The sequence below is a fragment of the Poecilia reticulata genome, chromosome 1 (genome assembly GCF_904066995.2).
Source record: "Poecilia reticulata chromosome 1, P_reticulata-male-v2, whole genome shotgun sequence".
Lineage (NCBI taxonomy): Eukaryota > Metazoa > Chordata > Actinopteri > Cyprinodontiformes > Poeciliidae > Poecilia > Poecilia reticulata.
Genome location: NC_088830.1, coordinates 18,316,516 through 18,340,215, shown reverse-complemented (window position 1 = coordinate 18,340,215; position 23,700 = coordinate 18,316,516). Strand labels below are relative to the sequence as shown.

The window sequence follows — 23,700 nt, the reverse complement described above, 5'->3', positions numbered from 1 at the left end:
TTAAGTGCACGCTTCATGTGCCTCAGTGAACCTGTGGCTTCCTGCAATCAGACTGTAGTTGTAAAGAGTGTCCTTGCACATGTGGGAACATGATATGAGGGGTTCAACTATCACGACTTTCTCATATTTTTACCCTTAAGGACACTTGTGATATACAGGCAAAAACGCAGCACGAGGTTCAACAGAAGAAAATGCATTGGTTCATTTGTTGTGAAACATGTGAGTTTTACACTATGTGTGATTTCATTTTTACTAATGATTCCTCAATTTCAGCCAAAATTAAATTTGGCTGAAATGGCTCTCCATATTGGACATGATGCAAATGGAGTCAGAGAGACAGAAACTTAAATACAGCTTGATTAGCAGTTGAATGTGGTTTCTGCATGGCCTGAGCTTGGTGAACCAAATACTAGTTTAGTTTTGGTAAAGGCCAAGCAACTCAAAACACCTGCATCCTGGACATCGCTGCAGAGAGGCTGCATTTGAGAAATTCTCTAAAAATAAAAAAAAATAAATAAAATTTAAATTCTCCACAAATTAAAACATCATCTCCTACTCAGAAATTGACTGTTATACAACAACATGCAAAAGTACTAATATGTCTTGAAAATGTTTACATTTTATCTAAATTTTGAATTGCACTTACATTTTTTTTCTTGTGCTAGATTAGCACAGATCATTAAGACATTATAAAATAAGGAGTACTATACATTTTTACACTTAAAGACCTGAAAAGTGTGCATTTGTATTCAGAGGCCTCCTGATTCAATGCTCTATGTACCCATTCACTAAAATTACAGGTAACCTTTTGTAGTTTGTCACTATCTACTTTGCATGTCCAGAAACTGAAATGTGTACCAATTCTAGTTTGCAAAGTGGATGAATAGTTTCTCTGAACATTTTTTAAGTTCTGCCATAGATTTCTAAATTAATTTAGCTCCAAATAATTTTAAAACAAGACTTTGAGCTAAACCTTTTCATTGTAGCTCTGGATTTTTGTCCTGCAGGAAGTCAAAACTCTGTCAACATCGCAAGTCTTTCGCAGCCTTGGCATGTTTTCTATTGTCTTATTGCTGTTTACATTCTATTTTAAAGGTTAATCCATTTTCGGCACAGCTCTCCCCTGTCCCTTCAGAAAAAACAACTTGTTTGCTAATGTTCTCTACAAACCTCTGAGGCCTCCACAGAACAGCTGTGATGAAATTAAACGCAGGTGGATTAGATTAACAATTGGTTACACCTGATTTTAATGAGGAGTAAAAGGGTAAAAGAGGGCCAAACACAAACTCATATCACACTTTTCAGACTTTCAGCAGTAAAAACATCTTACTATCGCGCATCATTTCCTTCTAATTTGTAATTCCACTTTCTGCTGGTCTTTTAAAAATAAATACATAAAAATCCATTGATCTTTGTGCCAGCAGAGTGGAGGAAAAAAAAGAGCTCTTCATGAGATCATTTATGCAAATGAAAGTGTTGCATACTTATCATCTAGACATACAGTATCATCTGTCTTGGTGTGGCAGCTAACAACTGTGAACAGCTTCACATATTTTAGGTGGTTCTTCAGTTTGCACATCACTCTTGTTAAACTTGCTGACATCAACAGAACTCCAAAGCCACACACTAACTTACAACATAAGTCGATATACTATCTTGCTACATGGGCCCCATGAGGATTTCATGTGTCGCATATCACCAAGAGCGTACAACATAAACGGTGTTTGTGGTCCTTGGGGTCTTCATAATTCACGCTGAGAGTCACTTCCTCATTCTGATGTGTTGGTGTTTTCTTCAGAATGCTGTCCAACAAACATCTGGCTTCTAGCATGAGAAACTGCCTGCCATGCGCATAAAAAACTCACATTTGAAGGCTTTTTGAAATTCATAAATCTTCTATTTCTGTGAAACCTCTGACACTTTTCTCTCATGCTTAGCTGGTGATGGATGGGGTAGAATTTTCCACTATCAAATTCAATTTCAAGAGCTGATCTCTGTCACATGATCTCAATTGACACATGGGTCATGAATCATGACTGCAGACCTGACTTTGCAAGATAAGAAAAAAAAAGTAGCTAGCATAGCAGTAAAAATTTGACTGTTATGAAAGTTTTTTTTTTTTTTTTTTACAGTTTTGTGTACAATTAAAAGGAACATGTGACTAAAACATCAAATTATGATGAAATTTGAATATAGTTACAGACTGTTTGCTTTCAGTAGCAGAGAAATGGCTGTCGTGTCATTTTTTCCCCCTTAGGGAACATGAACAGGCATCATGATCTTTTAAATTAATGTGGCTTCTGACTATCTGTGAGTTTTCAGTTGTATAATTATAAAAAAATATATATATATGGCTACATCAACACCCTGTGAAATGTTTTAGAAGGCAGTCCTGCTCTGTTGGCAAAGGGGTTGTAAAAAAAACATGACAAGGTGGTTACCAATAATGTTACTCCCCCCATGACCCAATTTTAAAAAATGCTTAAATGAAGGTTGAATCTTAATTTTTCAGGGTACAATTTGCTGTTGTAATAAAAAATATATATTCTTTCTAAATACCATAATTTGTGCATAAAAAAGTTCTTACAGTGCATTCATGCTATTGCATTTATTAAAAGACGAGGCAATGAATAAACATATTTAAAGGGAACTGTGTGTTGCAATGGTGCTTTATCTTCACAGCTGGCTCAGCTTGGTGTTATGGGCCCAGCTGAAGACTTTCAGGATGACTTGTACAGGAAATAAAGACAAAACATCATCCGTGTGACTGAGTACTTGTCATGCCACACAATATATGACTGAAGTATAATTGAGCCTTGCTGACTGAACAAATGCCGTTTATTCCACGGCCAAAACGCAGAAACCGTACTTCGAGAAGTTTGGGAAACCAAAACAACATCCAAGTTCAGCTATATGAAGACACCAGCCCCTTTCTCATTAGCCAATCAGACGCTTCCTCGCAGAGTAAAAAGCCAATCAGCATCGAAAAAGGCGGGCACTAGCGGCTGTTGCTAGGGCATATCGCCAATGACTTCACTCAGTCAAGCCAATGACATCGCAAAGAGGACTTTCATTGGCGTAGACGCACCTCAGGGAGGTTTTCTGATTGGATAGCGGTGTAATCAGTTGGTTTCCTGAGTTTAGGTGCTGCTGTTACTGTAGTTTGGAGTCGTCAGGACTCAGAAGTGAACGTAGCAGCGTTTGGGCTCCGCTGAAGAACAGCTTTTATTTTTCATCTTCATTCCATTATTTTATGAATTGTACATTTGTGTAGATAGATATATATTTTTTTCTATTTTTTTAAAGAACACCAAGACCCGGAGAAGATGGAACTGAATTCTCTTTTAATTTTGCTGGAGGCTGCAGAATATTTGGAGAGACGAGACAGAGGTATTTAAAGCTGAAGTGACAGGCATTTATTTAAAGGAGTTGTTTTGTGACATAATAAATTAGGCTCGATGTTTCTGGGTTTTAACACTATCCTGCCTTCAGTGCAGGTATGATGTCACTTGTTTCTCAATGGGACACAGACAAGGCGATGGGTACAAAGTGGACCCAGAAACATGATGTGCTACAGAAAGAATGATGTAATCTAATTTTGTAGAGATACGACTTGTTTATGTGTTGTCGTTTTAGTATATGAAAACAGGGCTTAAAACAGTTGCATTAAAAATATGGGTTACTGTGCACTCTACCTTGATATAAAAATGTTTGTACTAATGGATTATTTCTTGGAAGGATTTAGACATAATAGCAATTTCACGTTTTCCTGTACTGACTGGCTAACAGTAAACTAACATTTCATTATTTATTGTTTTATGTGTGTCCACAGAGGCAGAACATGGTTATGCGTCTGTTTTACCATACAGCAGTGACTTTTCCCGAAAGAAAACGAAAGCCACACCAATTTCCAGAAAAGCTCAGAACAATAGGTAAATATGTAGCTATATGTCTTGCCTTCACGTGCCATGCCATTGTAAACTCTAGCGGTGCATAAGCATGAGTATAGCAGCCCTGCTGGTATGTATGTCTGGGCTGGGATCAGTGTGTTTTGGTCTCTCCAATCAACAGTGCCACGCGTACACTGTCAACTCTGTCTGTTTCTGTGTTGCCCTCCCCATGCTGAGAGAACCGGAGAGAGAGAGAGAGAGAGAGAGAGAGAAACACACGCACACCCGACATGCATTTAACCTTTCGTTTCTGCAGCATGTCTCACACAGCTTGCCATGCTGTCACCTGGGTTAAAACGCTGTGTTTTTCATGTGGCGAGAGTGTTTTGTTTGGTGTGTCTGGTTGCAAAATGAAAGTCCTGCAAAAGAAAAACAGAGAGAGAGAGAGAGAGAGAGAGAGAGAGTGACAGAGGGTCGCATTTCAGGAACTGCAGTCCTGCACTTTCTTCCCACACTCTCACACACAGAACACAAGAAGGTTGTTGTTGTCCTCATGTTTTTTGGTTGAACCGTCAGTATTTAAATTCTTTTTGGTCAGATCTCCGCTGAACGACCTCTCCCGCTTAGAAAACACATCCGCAAGATGTTCTACTGAACTGCACACACACAAACAAAATGCACGTTTCAGTTTTGATTCAATGTTACTTTATGATTTCTAACTTGTTAGATAAATGACTGAAGGTTAATATTGAATCCTTTTCTCAGAATAGCTCTGCGTTCACCGCTTTGTGCCACCTTTGCATTGTAGTTCCATGCCTTCCTATTTATTCCCATGTGGGTTTGCATATCACTTTATCTTAGTACTTTTTATAGGCTTATTCTAATTATATATTATATGATATTTCTAATTATAGAAATGCTCAAATCTCATGTGTAATTTAATTTATTTTTGTATTATTCACTACGGACTTTATAATTAGGGAGATTCTGACCCCTAATAACCCCAAAATAACACTGAGTGACTTCCTGCTAGTAAATATTACCCTATTTGAGTAGACTAGCCACATTTCCTTATAGCGGTGCATGAGTAGATAATAGAAGATTATTTTAAACCAATGTTTGTCAGTGTGCACAAATCTCCCAGTAGTAATGCATAGTCGGTACAAAATGTCCTGCGGAGATCAGCACTATTTAGTGCATAAAAGAGTTGTGTATCAAGTGACCTAAACTACAGAGATATGAAAGGGCAAAATGATGAACATTCACACCAAAATAACCCTGCCATGATGTTTCATTTAGAATATTTCCTTACGGTAGCAGAATTCCAAAAACTACTTTAAGTCGTTGGTCATCAGAGTGGGCACTCATTGTCTCCAAAGGAGGAAACAAATTGGATCATGAATGGCAAAAAAATCCAGTGGAAGTCAATTCCTCTTATTAGAAAAGATTTCAATCTGCAGAGTTTTTGAAATGGTGATTGTGTAATGTGACAATCAACCCCTGAGGTCTGAGTCAGTTTACCTTTGCCAATTCTTTCCTAATAATTTGTGCCAAAATGCTCCCATTTCATTCCCACATGCTCCCAGTTATACCTGTAAACAACCATTACAAACCCAAATATTTACCAGTTAGATGAATGTATTTTTCTTGGTAGTATTACCGATTGCTGTTCTGATCACCGCATGGATTACTCGACTCTTATGAAATGTAAGAGATTCCGTCCTCTCTTCATACTTACGTTTTGCAACTCTGAGCAACGTCCAGATGACTTCAAGTAAACCAGTGTCTTTAAATGATCTGTGTGGGCACAAAACATCCCTGACATGGGTTCGAATTGACACAAGACTGCAAAGGTATAACATGGTATCGGTGCAAATTAATCCGAATTAAATTAAATTACATACTTAAATTATAGCGCATGTACAGTTCCAGGTGGCTGCAACCATAACATCTTTAAAATCTTGGTTTAGCTTGACACTGGAAACATACTTATGACTAATATTTTACCAGCAGGATTTGACACTCTGGACATTTCATTTAACTTCAAACCATCACCACATTTGTATTAGATAGCTATTTACAGAGAAGCTTATAACCATTTACACATGAAATGAAGGAGGGAGGCAGTGTGCTACTGATGGTCATCCAGTGTGAAAATCATACTGATAGCAGAACATGTTAAACTTTTTTGGTCAAAGTAAAGGAAAAGTGTTTTTTTTTTTTATAGTTTGACCAGTTTTTTTTTTCCAGCTTTGTCGTAACTGGGTTGGAAATCCTTTACATGTGTCATTAGTGGTGTGCAACCTCTCATCTCCATTTTCAGATATAAATAATTTGTTTCTCACTAAATAATCATCCAGTGCAAATGTAAGAATGACTTAAAGGTTCGTAAAATAGTGCTTGCGTCAATGTATGACATTATTGACGTACAAGTTGTTGAAAAGCCTCTTTAGTCTTGGCCCCGCTAGGACCCAGCTTTGGTTCTCGGGTTAATCAAATCTGGATTTATACTAAAAAAAAAAAAAAAAAAAGTTTATTGCTGCTGGATAAATGTTGAACTTTGCTGCAAAAATCTTAAATTACTCTTTTTACGTGCTGACAAACGAATCTTTACATGTGACAAACCACAGCCTATTTCAAATGAAACTTGAGTCATCGATCGGGTAATAAATCTTTTAAGCTCATGTTGCTAAAAACAGAGTTGTCACACCAGCTTGAGCTTCCCTTCATTTGTCTCTGCGAAATGTATTGCATCGTATGGAGACACACCCTCAATAGGAGACTAATCTGGATTTTTTTTTTTTTTGTAACCCTATTCTTTTTTTGAGACTTATTTGATCCTGGTGTGTAATAGTGTATTTAATTGGTCAGTAACTGTGGATGTTAGTCTGGATAAGTTGTGACTGTCTAAGGGAATTTGTATGAATTATATTTTTGTTTGTACAATTACATGCTGATTAAGATTTAAAAAAAAAAAGTTGATCTGTTAAATGGTTAGGAAGTAATTTCACAGTAGCAAACTATGCAGCGGGTGATCGGTTGAGGTTAAGAGCTAATATTTGGTTTTAAGTTTTGTGAAATTAAAACGATACTTCAAGTTCATCCAGTTCCTACAACATTCTGTTGGTCTTACAAGGAAATGCATCCTTTCAATAAACGGGTGAATGATGAAAAGGGAGTGCGGATGTGTGTGCTGGGTGTGGTGGCCCACACACATACCTGTGGAACGAACCCACGCCCACCAAGTTCGAGGACCGATTTTTCTCTTCATCTTAATGTGACTGCCCTTAATTAAAACTCCTCTCCTCCATTAGTTTTATGCATGGGCATCCCCTACAAGTCGGTGGGTGGACCTGAAGAAAATGTAACATTAATCAGGTTTAAAAGAATTTAAAAAGACGGTCGACTTGGCAGAATTACGGGTGACATGTTTCTGAGTCTGTCGTGGGGAGAATAAGCAAAATAATATTTCACATGTATGTATAGCAAGAAGCGGTCCCCATTGTGTTTCTTAGAGATTATCGCTGTGTTTTGGCTGTTTACTAGTTTCTGTTTCACTGAGACTCCTCTGTACTACACTCGCATATAAATAGTCACATAAAAAAGAGTTTTATTTTCAGCCTTGAATTCCTTCCTGTGAGTATGGAAATGTTCAGGGGATGGCCTTTGCTGTGTTACTTCCTTCTAAAAACTGATACAGGGCATCATTGGTTTTGCATGCCAGACACAGTGCTTTTACATAACATGTAAAAATGTGTGGTTTAACCTGTGGGTGGGAGCATTCCCTTCTTCCTCCTCACGATTTCCTGCTCGGGCCTCGTGCTTTGACTGGGACATTTTCCTCCAATTTCTACATCTTTCAATAGCGCAACTTCCTCCGGGCTGGGAGCGAAGCTCTTTGTCTGCCTTCTTAGATCTGCAGCGGTGTGACATCCTGTGCTCCTTCTGGGATGATATTGTGCAGACGGGTCAGCCGTAACCCTTTCAGCACGTCGAACTGCCTTGTTGTTGCGGTACAGCTGTGGGAACCACTGCTTTCGTGAGCTTGGCAGGGGGGGCGGGGGGGCTCTAGGGTGGTGGAAAGTCTGAAAAGGGCTTGTTGTCAGTCTGGCCCCTTTTGTTGTTGCTGTTTTTGTTTTTGTTGCCACGGTATCCATGACGCCCTCATGAACAGAGGGCCTGTTTCGGTTGCCCTCCCGGATGCCTGCGTGTCACAACGGGGGGAGTCTGTCCTCGGAATAGCCCATGCACGCTGAGGAATTCTGCAGCGTCTGAGAGCCGTTTTTATTCCGCGTCCTTCGCCGCTGATCAGCCGTCATGCAGAAACTGCAGCAGTGCGCACAGCGTGCATGGGGTGTCACAGTCCCTTGCTGTGTGTGTGTGTGTGTGGGGGGGTGGGGGATCAGTTCACCTGAGCTCTCCCTGCATTTTCTCTTTGCAGCTATTGGCCACGATTGAAAAACACATTTTAAATTTGAGGCTCTGCTTTAAGAATGGCACTTAAAAGTTTTGAACTTTACATATTTCTGTCATGAAGCTTGGCAGAAAGCTCTCCTCGGCTACACTAAATTGTTCCAGTTTCGCAAAGCGGTAGCACTAAAAATTGGTGAGAATTTGCAGTCAGCAGGGGTGTGACCCTCTGCTGCAGCTGGACGTCTCCCCTTGTAAATGTCGATCAGTTTCCCACTTCAGCTGTAAGGCAAGCAGAACAGCTTTGGTTGTAGTGCGAGCTGTTTACTGCAAGTCCTTAAAACTTTTTTTTTTACTTACTTCATTACCTACTTAGCAACAATTCCCTCATCCCATTTAAGATTCGTTGTCAAAAACCATGTTGTTTGCTTAGGCTCATGTTCCTGTTATATGACCCACTTTCTGTTGATATTCTGTCCAGGGCCAGATGTGCTGCCTTTTTCCTGCACAGTTTGTTCTCATCGTTTGATGTAGCAAATCAGAGCCACAGCATCAGATCTTGGCTGCTACGTTGTAATTTAGAGCCTTTCTTGTGATGGAACGTGTTTATGACTGCAGGTCAATTTGCAGCTCTGCCAATCCGAACCCATACTTCATAAATTCACGTGTTTTCCATTTGTTATCTCTACACAAAATATTTAATGTCCATTTTCCTAACCATCACATATCAGTTTATTTTTCTGGATAGCATGATAAAGATAAACAGTCATAAATGCATAAATCTAAATTCTAATCTCACAGTATATTTAACCATTTGATTTTATTGTACACCTTAATTGTGTTGACAATGGTTGTGATGTCATCTTAAGTTGGTGTACTCTTTTGGTATCAGCTAATCACAAAACAACAACAACAAAAAACTAGGAGATATTATTTAGCTGATTCATAACCATTTTTCCTTACTGTCGACTATGGGGAAATTATAGAATGTTTTAAAATTATTGGTTGTCAAAGCAGGTACAAAATCTTCCCAAGGCAAATACAAGTTGGCTCATGGTTTGTCAGGAAATTTCCCATGGCAAGCAGCTCCTTTCCTTGCTGGAAAATATAGATTTTCAAATGAATAATAATCCATTACACTACAGCTGCCTTGTGCACAATTTTGTGTGAATGTTTCTATTTGTTCTAGTTTAGTGCAGGACATTTTGCCCCTTCCATGTCATACCTACTTCTACTTAGGGGGACATATATACTATGGATATAAAAAAAGAAATTCTAATATTTTGTGCCATTTACATTTGCAGTAGTTTGAGCCGAAGAAAAACTGTATTTTAGTTCTTCATTTTTAATAAGTACTGCTGTGCTACTGAAACGGTACAAAATAATTACTTTCAGTCTTGTTTTGATGCTCTTATGAAACAGTATTTTTAAAGTTATTGTGTTATTGTTTCCATCTTAATTTGACAAATTCTTATTAGAATATATATTTTTAACAATGAACTATAACATAATTTCCAACTTAATTAAATTTTGTACAGATCTAAGTAATCATTTCATATTAGTTAATTGGTAGTGTAATATTTTTATGAAATATGGGCTTAGATAATCATATGAAATCCAAATCTCATATAATTTAATACAGACATATGCTTACATTCAAAACTATTTCTATTGCTTTTGGTTTTGTTTCCAGTTTGGACCAGGGGATGGTAGCTTATATGACTAATATAGCCACATTTAATTTAATTCAGTTGAAAATTTTTATTTAATTCAGTTGAAAAATGAGCAGATTAGTGAAAATAACTTTAAATCAATGGTTTTCAAAGAGAAAAAGAACATAATAACGGTGGGACGTTTGGCAGTACAACTTGTCCCGTTGCATAAGGCTACTTTTCATACCTGAAAAATGTTGGTGCAAAATGACCAAAATAGCAAAAGCGTGATATGGTAAAGGTTTTTAAAAAATTATGGAGACAAATATTTTTCTGAAGTGCTCAAATTTCTCTTGCATTTAAAATGAATTGTGACTTTAAAAAAAAATTCAAATGACACCCTATTTCTAATGATTGCAGTTCTAATATTCATTACAAAAGACAAAAGTAGAGCGTGAGTGACTTAATGAGTGCATGTAATAGTCACTAGAGTCACAATTTCTGTAAGTTTAGAAAATCTCTTTGAAAAGCCATTCGTCAGTGGGAGTACAACACCTTTTCAAGGGGAGTACAAACTGACACATACAAAGCAAAAAACATTCAGACAGCATTGTATTGTACTTTTCAAAGCACAAAATGAAACCAGAAAGTTATGTTTTCCTTTTTTTTTTTTTTCTTAAATAAAGACAGACATGTTTTCAAAGTGCTCTGTGTGGTGTTGCCCTAATAGCGGATTTGGTATTATTAACACTAGCCGCCGTGAAAGAGGCCTTAAGATGCTTAGAGGCAAACATGAGTTCCTTTGTGAGGATCCTGAGCATAACAGCTTATTACACACCTTTCTCCTGGGGTTATCTTTGTTGGCTGACCCCTCCCCGGCAGGTTAACAATGGTCTTGAATTTCCACCATCTGTACAGAATGTTCCTCACCAAGGATTTGTGTAATACAAACTCCTCATTAACCTTTAACCTTTCCGCCCTGATGATCATCAACAGCGCTGGGAAGCTCAGGCTTAGATCGACATGTGCTCTTGGAATAATATCTGGTTGACTCTTTACTACCTGTCTCGCCTGAATAAAATATACATTTTTCTCAACATCTTATTAAATATTAATGCTAAATGAAAATCTGATGATGCTGAAGGGTTATGCAGAATGGCTGCCGATGGTTAAAAAGAACCTGTTGCCATGCCCGAGCATGTTTCTGCTCCTTCTTTGTCAAATCTCTTACAATATACTACACATTTGTTCACTTTGGAGCCTTTTTTGTTGCATGACATCACTGTGCAATGTAACCCCTCTGATCTGTTTGCATGTGCTTATTTGACTCTTCGCTCCGACATTTAGATACAAAAAAAGAAAAAAAACATTTAGCCTTTTATTATGACACAGAATCTCATGCTATGTGATGATCTTGGGGTGTTATGATCCTGGTCCTGACACTCGTCTTTTCTTCTTTCAGATCATCACACAATGAGCTTGAAAAACACAGGTAAGTTGATATTTGACACTCTGACACTCTGCAACACTGTGCATTTTCTTTAAGTCTGCTGTTTCCGAGCAGCAGGTAGAAATCAGATTTATTCCTCTTAGTGAAAATCAACCTGCAATGCAAATCAGATGTAGAGTCTTCCTCCAAGAGTCCATTGGGTCTGAAATTAGATAATGAGATGATTTGAAAGTGCAGCTTGACATGCATTAGATCTTTCTCCATTTCACAGCTGAAATCCGCAGGCAGACAAGCGGGGGGGGGGGAATCCTGTCAGAAATGAGATAATCCTGCCTAAAATAATGCTGTGAATGGAGGCAGGGAGGATCTGGACCCTTTTTTTTTTTTTGTCATTTCTCCAGACTCAGAAGTCCACAGATGGCACGCACACTCTCTGATCTGGCTTTTTCCCAGCATGCAACACTCTCAAGCACAAAATTGTTTTTCTTCAGCTTATTTTTGGGAACGACTCTCACGATTCATGGTGTGGGCACGAGAGACACAGATGACTGTTTTTGCTCTGTTTAGACTTCCATCTTGCTAGGAAGCAAACTCCTTCGAGTTAGAAAAACAAAATAGTGATTTCCCAGCATTGTAGACTGCCTTGCAAAAATGTTCATACATACACATTAAAAATGTTATTTTTCATTTTACAACTACAAACTTGAAAGTATTCTGGTGGGATTTAGCTTGATAGGCTAACAATGAGTACTGTCTAATTATTAAGCGGAAGGGCAAGGATAAATGGTTGTCGATATTTTTAAGCAATAAAAACTGGTTTTGTGGCATACATTTTTATTCAACTTCCCTGAATAAATATTTAGATCTTCACACAAGGTTGGCACATTGCTTTTTTTGCAAAATAGCTCAAACTCAGTCAGATTGAGTGGAGAGTATCTTTGAACCCCAATTTTGTCCAAGTCTTGCCAGTGATTCTTAATAGAATATAGTTCTTGACTTTGACTGGGCCATTCTAGCACCTGGTCTATAGCAGCTCTGACAATATGCTGTATGTCTGGGGTGGTTTTTTCTGCTGCAAGGGGAATCTCTGCCCCAGTCTCAAGTCTTTTGAAGCCTCTAACAGTTTTTTTTTTTCTGATATCACCCTGTATTTAGTTTCATCCACCTTCCAATCAACTCTGACCACCTCTGACCCCACTGGAGAAAAAAAAAGACTCCCACATCATGAAACAGCCCCTACCAAGTTAGACAATGACAAGTGTGTGTTATTTTTCAGATATAATAGAGCTTTGCATGTAGGTCAAAAAGTAAAATTTTGTTCTCCTCAGGCCTCCCTCCACATTTTTGCTGAGTCACTTACAAGTCTTTTGGCAAACTTTAAATTCGACTATTTGTGCTTTTCCTTGCCACAATGGCTTTCTTCTTCCACTCTTCTATACCCCAAGGCCACATTTGTGAACTCATAGTTGCCCTATCAGCAGAAGTTCAGCAGGTATGAATACTTTTGCAAGGCGCGATAAAAAGATGTAAATTCTTTGAGCTCTTTGATTTCCTGTAAATGCAGCTGGCGTTTTTTTTGTGGCTTTCAAGAAACAGCTGATGTGACCGGCAGCATATGAGCAGTGGCTGAAATGGGCGTGTTTAAGTGCTGACACACACTGTCGAGGCTTGGGGTTTGCCAGTCACATGTCTGGCAGTGAGTAATAGTGTGTGCGTGCGTGCGTGCGTGCGTGCGTGTGTGTGTGTGTGTGTGTTGCATAAAGTGAAACAAGTAAGGACATATTCCTCCGTGACCTGCGAGACATAGACGTAGGACCTGGATGATTACGCCGCGGGGTTGAGACACAGAAGTTTCCTCATGTCCAATGACGGGTGTGGTTGGTTGTTGCCAACGAAGTGATGATCAGCCAAATTGACAAATGCACATGACAGTAAAGACGTCTACAACCAGCTTCCACACTTCTCTTATCATAAGCTTGTTTAAAAAGGTAGATAGCCGTAACTATATTTAGTAAACACCTGAGTTCTCCTACAGTTTATCAGCATCATGACCTTTATTGGGTACAATTGCCCCGTCAATATGTCATCATGTGTTTTGTTTTTTTTTTGTTAGACTTGTGACTGTTTGCATGGAAATTTTCCGTCTCTGTTTGTAATGACAGGGCCCCATACACTCATCGATGTAATTTTCATTATTTGCAAAGCTATGAGGCGAATCTTTGTCTGAGCATGTGCCCTCAAATTACAAGGTCCGCTGCACACGTCAGGACCTTGTGACGGTGCAGGTCCTGCACTACATACTTTAGCTGTCACATCTGGGTATACGTGGAAGTAATAGTAACTATTGATGCAATGTTGTTTCTTTCCCGGCAAATCTTTACGGCACACAAGCTAGGCCCTTGTGAAAGCAGTCAGTTGAAAATTTACCAGGTTTTCATTCTATATTTTTTACCTTAAAATCAAAAGACTAAATTGACACTGTTGGTTATATTATATTTTAATTCATACTGATCACTATTTATATTATTTAATGTATCAAACTGATTTGTCAGTGGTAGGAATATTTTTTATTTTTTCTATTTTAGAAACGAGCAGTAAGATCATGTTATAGGTTTTTGTTTTAAATATCGATGATTCATAATGGCTTGAAGGTGCAACACTGTGCAACTCTCCTGCCGGCCCATGACAACATCCACATGTATTGTATTAAAATCCACAGCAATAAAATATTAGGTAGGGTAACTATTTAAAACCCTTCAAACTAAATGTAAGGCTGGAATAATTGGTAGCGATTTCTCACATGAGCTGGAAGACTCCTCCTTTTATTTTTTTTTTATCAGCGATGTGCAAAAACGTCATGCCTCTAGTGATACTGCTCTATCAGTGGGGGACTACTGGGGGATATATGGCAAGCAGTGTATATACATAATCTCACACTTTGCTGTGCCTGAGAATATCTGCAAATACAGTGAATAATTTATGTCTGCTATAATTTGTTCTCTCTGTTGGAGCGTCCTCGCTTGCAACATCTGTCTGTTTTTGAGAGGGTTTTTATTTGGTCCACTGGTTTAGTAAAGGAACCTGACATTTAACCTCGGTATATATGTTGTTGTGGCTCTGAATGTGAATTGAACCCTTACCCCATATGCACAAATCAACTTATTTGTACTGTTAAACTCCCAATAGCAGAAATATTAGCTACAGTAGCTAAAGTTGGACATTTCTATTTCAGTTCAGCTGGTCTGCATTTTCAAGTTATGACTTAATATTTAAAATATCACACCTAAAGCTAGCATAAATAGTCGATCATTTTTGTGTTATAACAAGTATATCAAATGTCTATGGATAATTAACCCTCTAGAATAGGGCTAAGTAATACTTAAAACTCATTAACACTAAAGCATATTTTCTCGTTTTAGTTTAGGGTTTCAGTGTCATTACATTGATATGGATTTGTTCTAGTAGTCAGACTGTTGTGTTAAAATGAGAGCAGTTTTCTAGTCAGTGGTTGTCTAGGTTCTTTCCTTTTTTATTCTCACGTCCAACAACTTCAATGAAGATGTTGAAAAATTCCTGGTCTGCTGATTAATTTTGAAACCAAAACTCTTCTGATTGACTTGTTCAACCAGTTTGAAACATCTTTTTAGACATGCAGACATGTTAAATCCCCAGCAATCCCAGTGTCGTAGTCATCACCTTTCTCTTCCATCGAGCCATCGGACGCCTCTTCAGGGAGGGGCTGCTGTTCGAGCCCTGACTCTGTGTCGTTATGTGGTCAAAGGTTGGGATGTTTTGGTTCACCCTCCAAGAGCACAGAGCCATCCTTTAACATTCACAAGGCAGTCTAATTGGCAAATAAATGTCCAGCTTAAATGCCGCAAGGCATATTTTATAGGTGGGGTGGTTAGACATGCTACTGGAATTTATTATACCTGATTGGCAGGAAAAAGATGTTTTACAGTTTTGTTTCCATGAAAGTATTTATGCAAAATCCACAATGTATGCCAAGTGTAATGCTGTCCTTCAAAAAAAAAAAAAAATTCTCCAGGTAGATTTAAATGTATTATGTTTTCAACCAAAAAGTAAGTTTTTGAAATGAGACACAGAGCTCTAAAAATCAAACCATGTAAAAGGCGTTTGACTGTTGGAAAGTTTATCTGGTCACCCTAATCTTTAGCTCCCTGCACAGATTCAAGTCAGACCACTCCATAATGTTAGCATTATTTCCTGTTAAAAGAGAAATGTTGGTCAAATTAAGAGTCTTTAGATCTGTATCATACAGAGGTATGAACAACTTAACTTAAGTGAATTATTCAGATTTATTTAACACAAAAATAATTTTATGAAAGTGCATTAAATCTTGATCAATCCTAATTGCGCAGTTAACAATAATTGTGAGTGATGGCTAATTTAAGGCACCGTGGCAATTTATCATTTGCATCATAGATGAAAGAGCTTCTTCCCAAAAATAGACATTCTTATAGCCATAGATGTGAAAAGAAGTCACGTTGCAGATGTATTGCAATAGTTTACAAACTAAATAGATGTGCTCAGTTCTACATTTCGCTCTGGCATCGGTTTCTCTCACTGCTATGCTTTGATCTTCTGCTTTTGGGCGTCTGTCGCTGCTGCCTTGGCAGGCATTCAGGAGGCACCCTGCATATATTTGTGTCTCGTTATCAGACGGAGTCGTCTGCGGGGCGGGTGCTGGGGTCCCACTGGGTCATCTGTCCCCGACGTAGCCTGCTTATCTGCAGCAGCCCGACTTTAGCCACGGCAGCTCCATTTAGACAGCCTCTGTTGTGGTTCTGCTTATTCTTGTGCTTTCTGCCCTTACCAGAGCGGCAGAGCTTCAGCTGGAGTTTATCGAGAAACCAATTGGTCCTGTGTGGTTGGTATCCTCTGGCATTGCTTCCTTCCCCTTTCTTTCTTCAACCGCTCTCGATGATGTCTGTGACGCACTTATCATGCCACATGTTTCCCTTTCAACCAGCACTGAGAAGTTACTCAACCTTCCCTTTCCCTTGTGCACCTGTTCACAGGAACTCTAAACTCAGTAAAATATTGCTGAGCATTTGAGCTTCCACTTCTCTTCAGCAAGGGAAGGATTTTCTCTCCTATTTTTAACACTCTGGTTTTTGACTTAATTGAGATCACCAGATTTATTTTTCCTCCAAATAGTGATTTCTTACTTCGCCGTCCTGCAGTGCAGACAATGTGCCGGAGCGCCGACTGAATCCTGTTTTAAATTCACACACACTTCAGGAGCGAGCAGGCCATTTGTCAGCCTAATCTTCTCGCTAATTAAATTTACTCCTCTGCTGTCCTCTTCTCCTAGCTGAGATGAATGAGTTTTCCCCCTCGAAAAACTCCTGTGTGTGCCTATAGGGCAGTCGGCTCCCCACTGAGCCATTTGAATTATACCCATGTTTGAACGAAAAGGCATCCCATGCACTCCCCTCTTGTTTCTTCACCCCTCTGCTTTCTCCCTCTTCACCCCAGAGACCACATCTGGTTTTTCTGTTATCTTGACTTCCCTTCCCCTCTCCACCTCCTTGTTCTGGCTCTCCGTTTCTGCTTGCTGAAAGTGTTTGAGTCAGCAGAACCCGAGGCAGGGCGAAGTTGCAGGACAACTTGCCTTTCAACCGAACACCTTGATCAGTTTTGACTTGCTAGTTCTTTTGTTTTTATTTTAGACGGCGAGGTGCAAAACCACTTTAAAAGCTGTCTTCTGCTTTGCTGGTTAGCAGTTTCAACAGCGAGGAAAGTTTCTTTCCTCCCTCCAGGTTTGTTCAAATGTGATGTGTGCACACTCACATGATTGCGTGTGTAATTTACTTCCCCCTCTGCCACAGTGTCAGTTAAATTCCTCCTGTGCGTGGCGATCTGGAGTCCCAGGTCTTACACAAGCAGCTAATATAATGAATGATGATCATGGACACAGTCACATTCATTACAGTCACAGTGCTCAAAGAATGAGGAGCAATAACAAGACTGAATGCTGCTGTTATGCTGCACTACATCAAGGCTGCCACACATAAAAACAGGAATATGACCAGACCGACTGCATAGACAAATTCTGATTAGAAAAAAAAAAAGACGTGTTTTTATCTGCATCAGTCTGTAAAACATACACCATTTGCAATTTCTAATCTCATTTTAGACTGGAGGATCTCACCTTACATGTATAGAAATTCTAAATTCTTAATTATGCATAACTTTTGATAATGTTTATGGCAATTTTTTCCCCATAAGACATCAATAAGCTGTTACACAGTGCTCAGGTAGAACGTATTTTATTTTTAATGGGTATGAAATAAAAGTAAATTAGGACAAATTGGTAACATGTAGAAACCAAACAGGTGAATTTGTGCCACACAATTGATCCAGAGTGCCACAGATCTTTAGATGTTTTTGAAATTCATCACACATTTTTTGCTTATGCAGCCACTCGCATGGAAACACCTAGAATACGAGAATACGAGTGCTTCAGACCTACATTTAGCGAAGAATGTTCCTCCTTTGCTTTTCATCTGGTGCTGCAGGGTGTCCTCTGGCAAAACCTCTAATCATTAACTCACAACATCTTGATGCTTACAAGAGAAACCATGCTGGACGCAGCCTTAACATCTGTACATTTAGGTGCACTGGTGCTTGGGTCATATGTTGGAGTCTAAACATACTCCAAAGAGGAAGCTTACAAATTTTAACGAAGCAGCTTTAAGTTGGTTTCCCTAATAAAGCGCTATGTTTAGATGTTCCTTAAACAAAGCGAGATTTTGTTTGGTTGGTTTCAAAAGGAGTAAGATGAGAGAGGTTTGCTGCTCCAACCTTTCACGCTTTGATCCAAACCGCATGCACCTGAAAAGGAAACTGTTCGTCGAGACGTTCTCGAGTACGGCAGAAGGAGTGGAATGAGAAGCACACACACACTGGCTGGCTGCTACAGTATGTGTGTGTCAACCAGGCAGCCTGAAATTCAGGTCAGCGGAGCATGCAGCACATATGCTGGAATGTGGAGTTAAGTAACAGAGGCTGAATTTATGGGGGAGACTCAGTGGATGGCTTGGGGAGCTCAAAACTCCACAGTGTTCTGCAGCTGCATTCGCTGGAGCTCGTTTCAATTCTTCTGGCAAGAAAGCAGTCACACGTGACTACACACTACACCATCTACCTTTTTATTATTATTTTAAAAATACCTTCTGCTAAGTTTTAGTGAGTGAATGTGAGACTTTTTAAAACTCCCTTTTAATGAGCCTCTTGACTTAAATGTAAAAGCTACATAAAACAATATCCTTAGCTAGTTAACAAGATTATTTGTATTGAAATCTGCTAAGCAAACCTAAACTAGAGCAGGTTCAGGAGGTGAAGGCCAGAACTACGATAAATATGTTCATTTTCCAATAACATAAGTAAATGAGTAAAAGAGATTACTTACAAATCCACAGGAAGATAAATGAATTAAAAAAATAAAATACAAACCAATTGTAATACAGCCTAAATCTGCACTTGTTTACGTCTTTTAAAGGCCTGAAAAGTGAAATTTTTAATTTAAATGCTTTGATGACTTTTTAAGTTCATGCAGTAATCTTGTTTCAAAGATTCAATTCTGCATAAACCATAATGAGCTAAAATATTCAAAAAACTTTATAGAAAAAAAAAAGACTCCTGAAGCACTAAATTGGCCCGTCTCTGGTTAACTATCTAACTTTCCCAGTCAACAAGGAGTCAGAAATCTAATGTCATGCCACTACTATCTTGTTTGTTAAATATTGACTGAGATCACTATAAAAGCTCGCTATAATAAGGGTTTGATGTGTTTATTGGGCTCCGGGAACTTGTCTCTGCTGGTCCATGCAAACTGTGCAGATGTGCTTTTCGGCACACGCAGCAGTAGACGGGTAACGTTCAGGTCTGCCGTTTTGGCGTTGCCCTGGAAAGGCTCCCAGACGCATAAGGGGTAAACCGCGCCTCCGCGTTCGCTCTCTCACGCGCCCACCTCTTTAAAATCCAGTTCACATGTGTTTTTCTGTTAACACCACTGTAAGCTGGCTTCTCTGTGGAAGGGATTTTGCAATGATCCGTATACACACAAGGGGATCGTTTCAGTACACTACAACAATCAAATGAATCCAATTACTCGGCATTCCCAAGCACGCCCTGTGGAAATTCCTGTTTGTTGCGTGGTAGTTTTACTACGACGTGTCAGCCGCACACAAATACTACTATTTCCTGAACTTTAATCACACTTGAAAGCACGCTGAAGACTTTCCTGAAGAGTTTTTTCTATGAAAAGGGAGACCACGGTCAGGTTTCTGTTCACTGAATATGCGCGAGAGTCGGGTCATGTGAGGGTGAGCGAGAGCCATGTTCCAGCAGTCGGGATCTGGGTCGAGGGGGGAACTTGTATCCGTCTGCCTCACCTCGGTAGCTGTCACTGCTCTCAATGGGCGTGGCGTCTTCGATGACAGAAAGCAAACACGGCTCGTCCCAGACGACTGACATTTCATATCGTGGCGATAAAAGCTTCTCGTGTCTCGAGGTGTGTGCGCCTTCCGTATCGCTGACGTGGGCAGCGTGGCGAACCAGCCCTCTGGTTTCATATGAACTGCCGCAGTAACTTCTTTTAGGTCTCGCCTCCCCGAGACGGCGCTCCGGCTTTGTGTTGAATGTAAACATGTCTTTGGCAGGCCCGGAGGGTGACAGGCAGACTAATGAAGGGCTGCTGAAGGATTGCGTGTGTCGTTTTCTCGGCAGGGCCCCTGGGCTTGGTCCCTCGCCGACCCTCCAACCTTCCCTCCCATCTGCCTCGTTCTCCTCAGGAACCTGCCAGCCAGATGTAGAGGCGCTCTGCTGGCAGCTTTGCATTCCAGGGCGTCTCACTATGGCGATCCGAGCTCACGCAACGCCTCTCGCTGGGGAGACACGCTGTAAAGGGACCATGCACAAAATGTTTACAGAGGGCTGTTTCTCTCTACTTTTAATTTTGCTCTTTTGTTTGCATTAAAGTGAGCAAAACTGCTGTTTTAGAAAGCAGAAAACTCTCTCCTAAAATTATAACATAACGCCCAGGTTCAGCTAAGTAATGTCATTAGGAGCGCAAAGAGGGAACATTTATTTTTCTACCTGTGTGACGAAGATAAACAGTGTTTTGTTGTGACCTTTTAAAAGTAGGACTTGAATGCTTATTTTAAAATCAACATGTCAGATGCAAGCACACACTGCTTACAGGTGTTGTGTTTTCAAAACTACTTAAAGTTTTTCATCTTATTGCTCCTAGTAAATTCAGGGGTTGCTTGGAGACAGCACAAGATTTTTTGGGGCCCTAGACTAAAAATTTGATTTGGACGTTCATTTCCAATCACCATCCCTAACCCCAACATCTCTTTTTGGGAAGTTTCACATCTAAGCTGCTCACTCTGTTTATAACGAATTTTTTAATTTCACTCCACGGTGTGGTTTGTTTGTGTTGATATGGACACACCAATCACACCAGAACTCGGACCAAAACAGCCGTACCAAGACCGTCAGGAGGAGTGGTTTGTTTAGGGTGTGATTACTGCCAAGAGAACTCTGCAAACTTGAACCAATGCCTTCCCATTGCATTCTGGGATATGGCAGAGTAAACTAACTAGTAAACAAAACTTGAAAATGTAAAACTATGCACAGTATTAATAAGCACTAATACTAATTACTATGTTTTGGACTGCAGAAACCACTTTTGTAGCGTATAAATGTCACAGAGAACCTAATTAGAATTGAAATAGTCTATATGCAGTTAGAAGAAGTTACATCATGTTGTGCTTTTTTGTTTAAATGCTGACCATTTTACAGGAAGTTTCACCATAACAATCTCAAACCGACCCTTCCTTCCCTCTACACTGCATTCGAAGTTTTGTTGCTGGGTCCTTTTGAGACCCAGTTGTTGAAGCATCATCTCGTACGCTGATGTCTCACAGGCTCTGGCAAAAACAGAGCCTGAGCTGGACGTTCTAATGTATCGTCCTCTTTAACCTTAGCGGAGGTCATAGCGTGCCAACTCTAGCAGTTACAAGAAAAACCGCAGCGGAGATTCTGACGACATCTGACCTCGGTTCTGCAGGCTTGGCTCTGTGCCAGATGTGCCACTCTGTCGTGCATGCATGGGAAAAGGAATGCATGGCTTTAAGTTCATTAAACAGCTCAGTGAGTGACGGGTGAAGACTTGTTGTTTGCACTAGGTTGCCTTCTCAGGCCCTATAGCTCTTTGTGGGGGGACACAAAGGCATCCTGGGACACTCTATATCTAGGAGGACCAGTGTGTTTGTGTGTGTGCTTGTGTGTGTGTGTGAGCAGCTACCTCTTTTCTAACTAGCTCTATAGGAGCATCTATATAAATTGGCAAGTTGCTGCAAGTTCCCTTAGCAACAAAACAAGCAGGTCTTAGCTAAAAAACAAAAAAACAACAAAAAAAAACAAGATCCGAACTCAGCAAAACTGAAGTGTGCATCAGCAGTTTAAATAACTTTTTTCACTTTAAGCAGTGTCGTTTTTGAGTTCCTTTTTTTTTCCTCCCTAAAGTCTTGGCTTTGTTTTGGCACCCAGTCCCTGATGGAGAGGGGGGAGTGAAGGCCAGAGGTTAAACACAAATCCTCCCGTGGTACTCAGCTCGTGAAAACAGTCAGGTGGTGATTTCTCTGCAAGCGCCACGACTTCTCACTGTTTCCATGCTGCTGTTGCACTTCTTTTCTGTTAACCCTTTGGAGCCCCTTCAGTCTCTGCTCCACTTGGGTCACTTAGACATAACAAAAATACTCATTTAAACATCGTCACAGAAACATGCAGCGGCATGTTTTTTTATTAATGTGCATGCATGACAACATATAAAAAAATATATTTTTGTAACAGTTATGTGCTAAATGTGGTGATTAAATTCCACATGCAATAGTTTTTTTTTCTTCTTATCCTTGTATTTGCCAATTGATCAAGCCAAGAAATTCTACTCAGTTTGTTGTATTTATTTTTGTGCTGTAAAAGTTTTTTTTTTTTTTTTTTGCTCAAGCCCATACATGCAAATTTGTAGATCCACAATGCATGAAAAAATATCAGCATCATGTAGGACAGAATAAAATGTTACATTTTAACTTCACAATTTCCATGAAATCATGTTCAGAATAGTCGTTATTTTCCAAGTTTGGGCACATAATCAAAGGATTTGACTTAAATTTCACTTTGTGAAATACACCTTATAAACAATTGTGAAATAAGTCTATGGTTTTTTCTAAACAAAGGAGTTGTACTTGTGAAAATATGATTAATTGGTGGTTTAATGATTGTATTGATTCCCAGCAGATGGGTAAACATGGAAATCAAATTCTAGTGATTCAGTCAACAGCTCCAACAATGCCAGAAAGATGCAGGTTGCTCGATTTAGTTTAACAGACATTTGAACAACTTAAAGGAAATGTAATTCCCTTTGCATCGGCACAGCGTTAGCTGTGCTCAAACACAATAAACACAACATTTCCCAGGAGGGTCAGATTGAACAGATTGAAAACAGGGTGAGTTTTGTGCATTGTCTCTGTCGCACAATAATACTCTGAGTTTTAACTTCTCTGAACTCATAGCTGGCCCTAACTACTGCCACAAACTGCCTCATGCTGTGTTTTTAATCAAAGAGCATCCTGATCTGAACCCAAATTGGAAAATTTGTTGTGACTCAAAACGACACAGGTCAGACGGCGAAGACTCCCAGGGACACGGCGATCGCGTTCATCAGATGCCAGCCCTGGCACGGCTGTTTCTGATGATCTCATAAACATTGCGTGACTTCGGCTCAGGAATAACAAACGGCGAGCGAGGGTCCCGGTCCCCACCGCAAATCAGCGGTGCGCTCTTGAGGAAAAACACGGCGCGTCTCGTGACAGGGGAGCACATGCTGCTGCGAAGGGAGCTGACAGACACAATGCTGGGTTGAACGAGATCCTGTCCTGTTGATATGCAGCAGGAACACAACGCTCTCCTCAAACAAAGATGTTCCCAACACTGACTGGAGTGCATTTGTCAGCTTGTAAAGCCGGAAACGTTGGGGAGGGAAAACTTTAGCCGTTTTCTATAATTCCCAACCTTTTTGTAAAGTCAAAGATTACTGCAATCTTCTCAACAACTCATTTGGGTAAATGAATCGTAACAGATACCTAATTTGCTGTTTTATAATAATTTGGGGAATTTATCTCAAACCAGAGATTAAAAAATTCCTTTTTTTTTTTTTTTTGCTTCTCGCATGCAAACATATAAAAGGTCTTCTTCAATGTAGCAC

The 23,700-nt window shown here is 39.7% G+C and overlaps 1 protein-coding gene across 1 annotated transcript in view; it reads left to right on the top strand.

Moving 5' to 3' along the window:
- The first annotated feature begins 3,137 nt into the window (after positions 1-3,137).
- The window catches only part of mxd4 (MAX dimerization protein 4), a 33,303-nt gene continuing 12,740 nt past the window's right edge, over positions 3,138-23,700 (top strand). Inside the window, exons 1-3 of the mRNA XM_008411950.3 lie at positions 3,138-3,390; positions 3,833-3,932; positions 11,415-11,444. Coding sequence (XP_008410172.1) covers positions 3,327-3,390; positions 3,833-3,932; positions 11,415-11,444 — 194 coding nt within the window. The 5' untranslated portion in view covers positions 3,138-3,326. The remainder of the gene's footprint in view (positions 3,391-3,832; positions 3,933-11,414; positions 11,445-23,700) is intronic.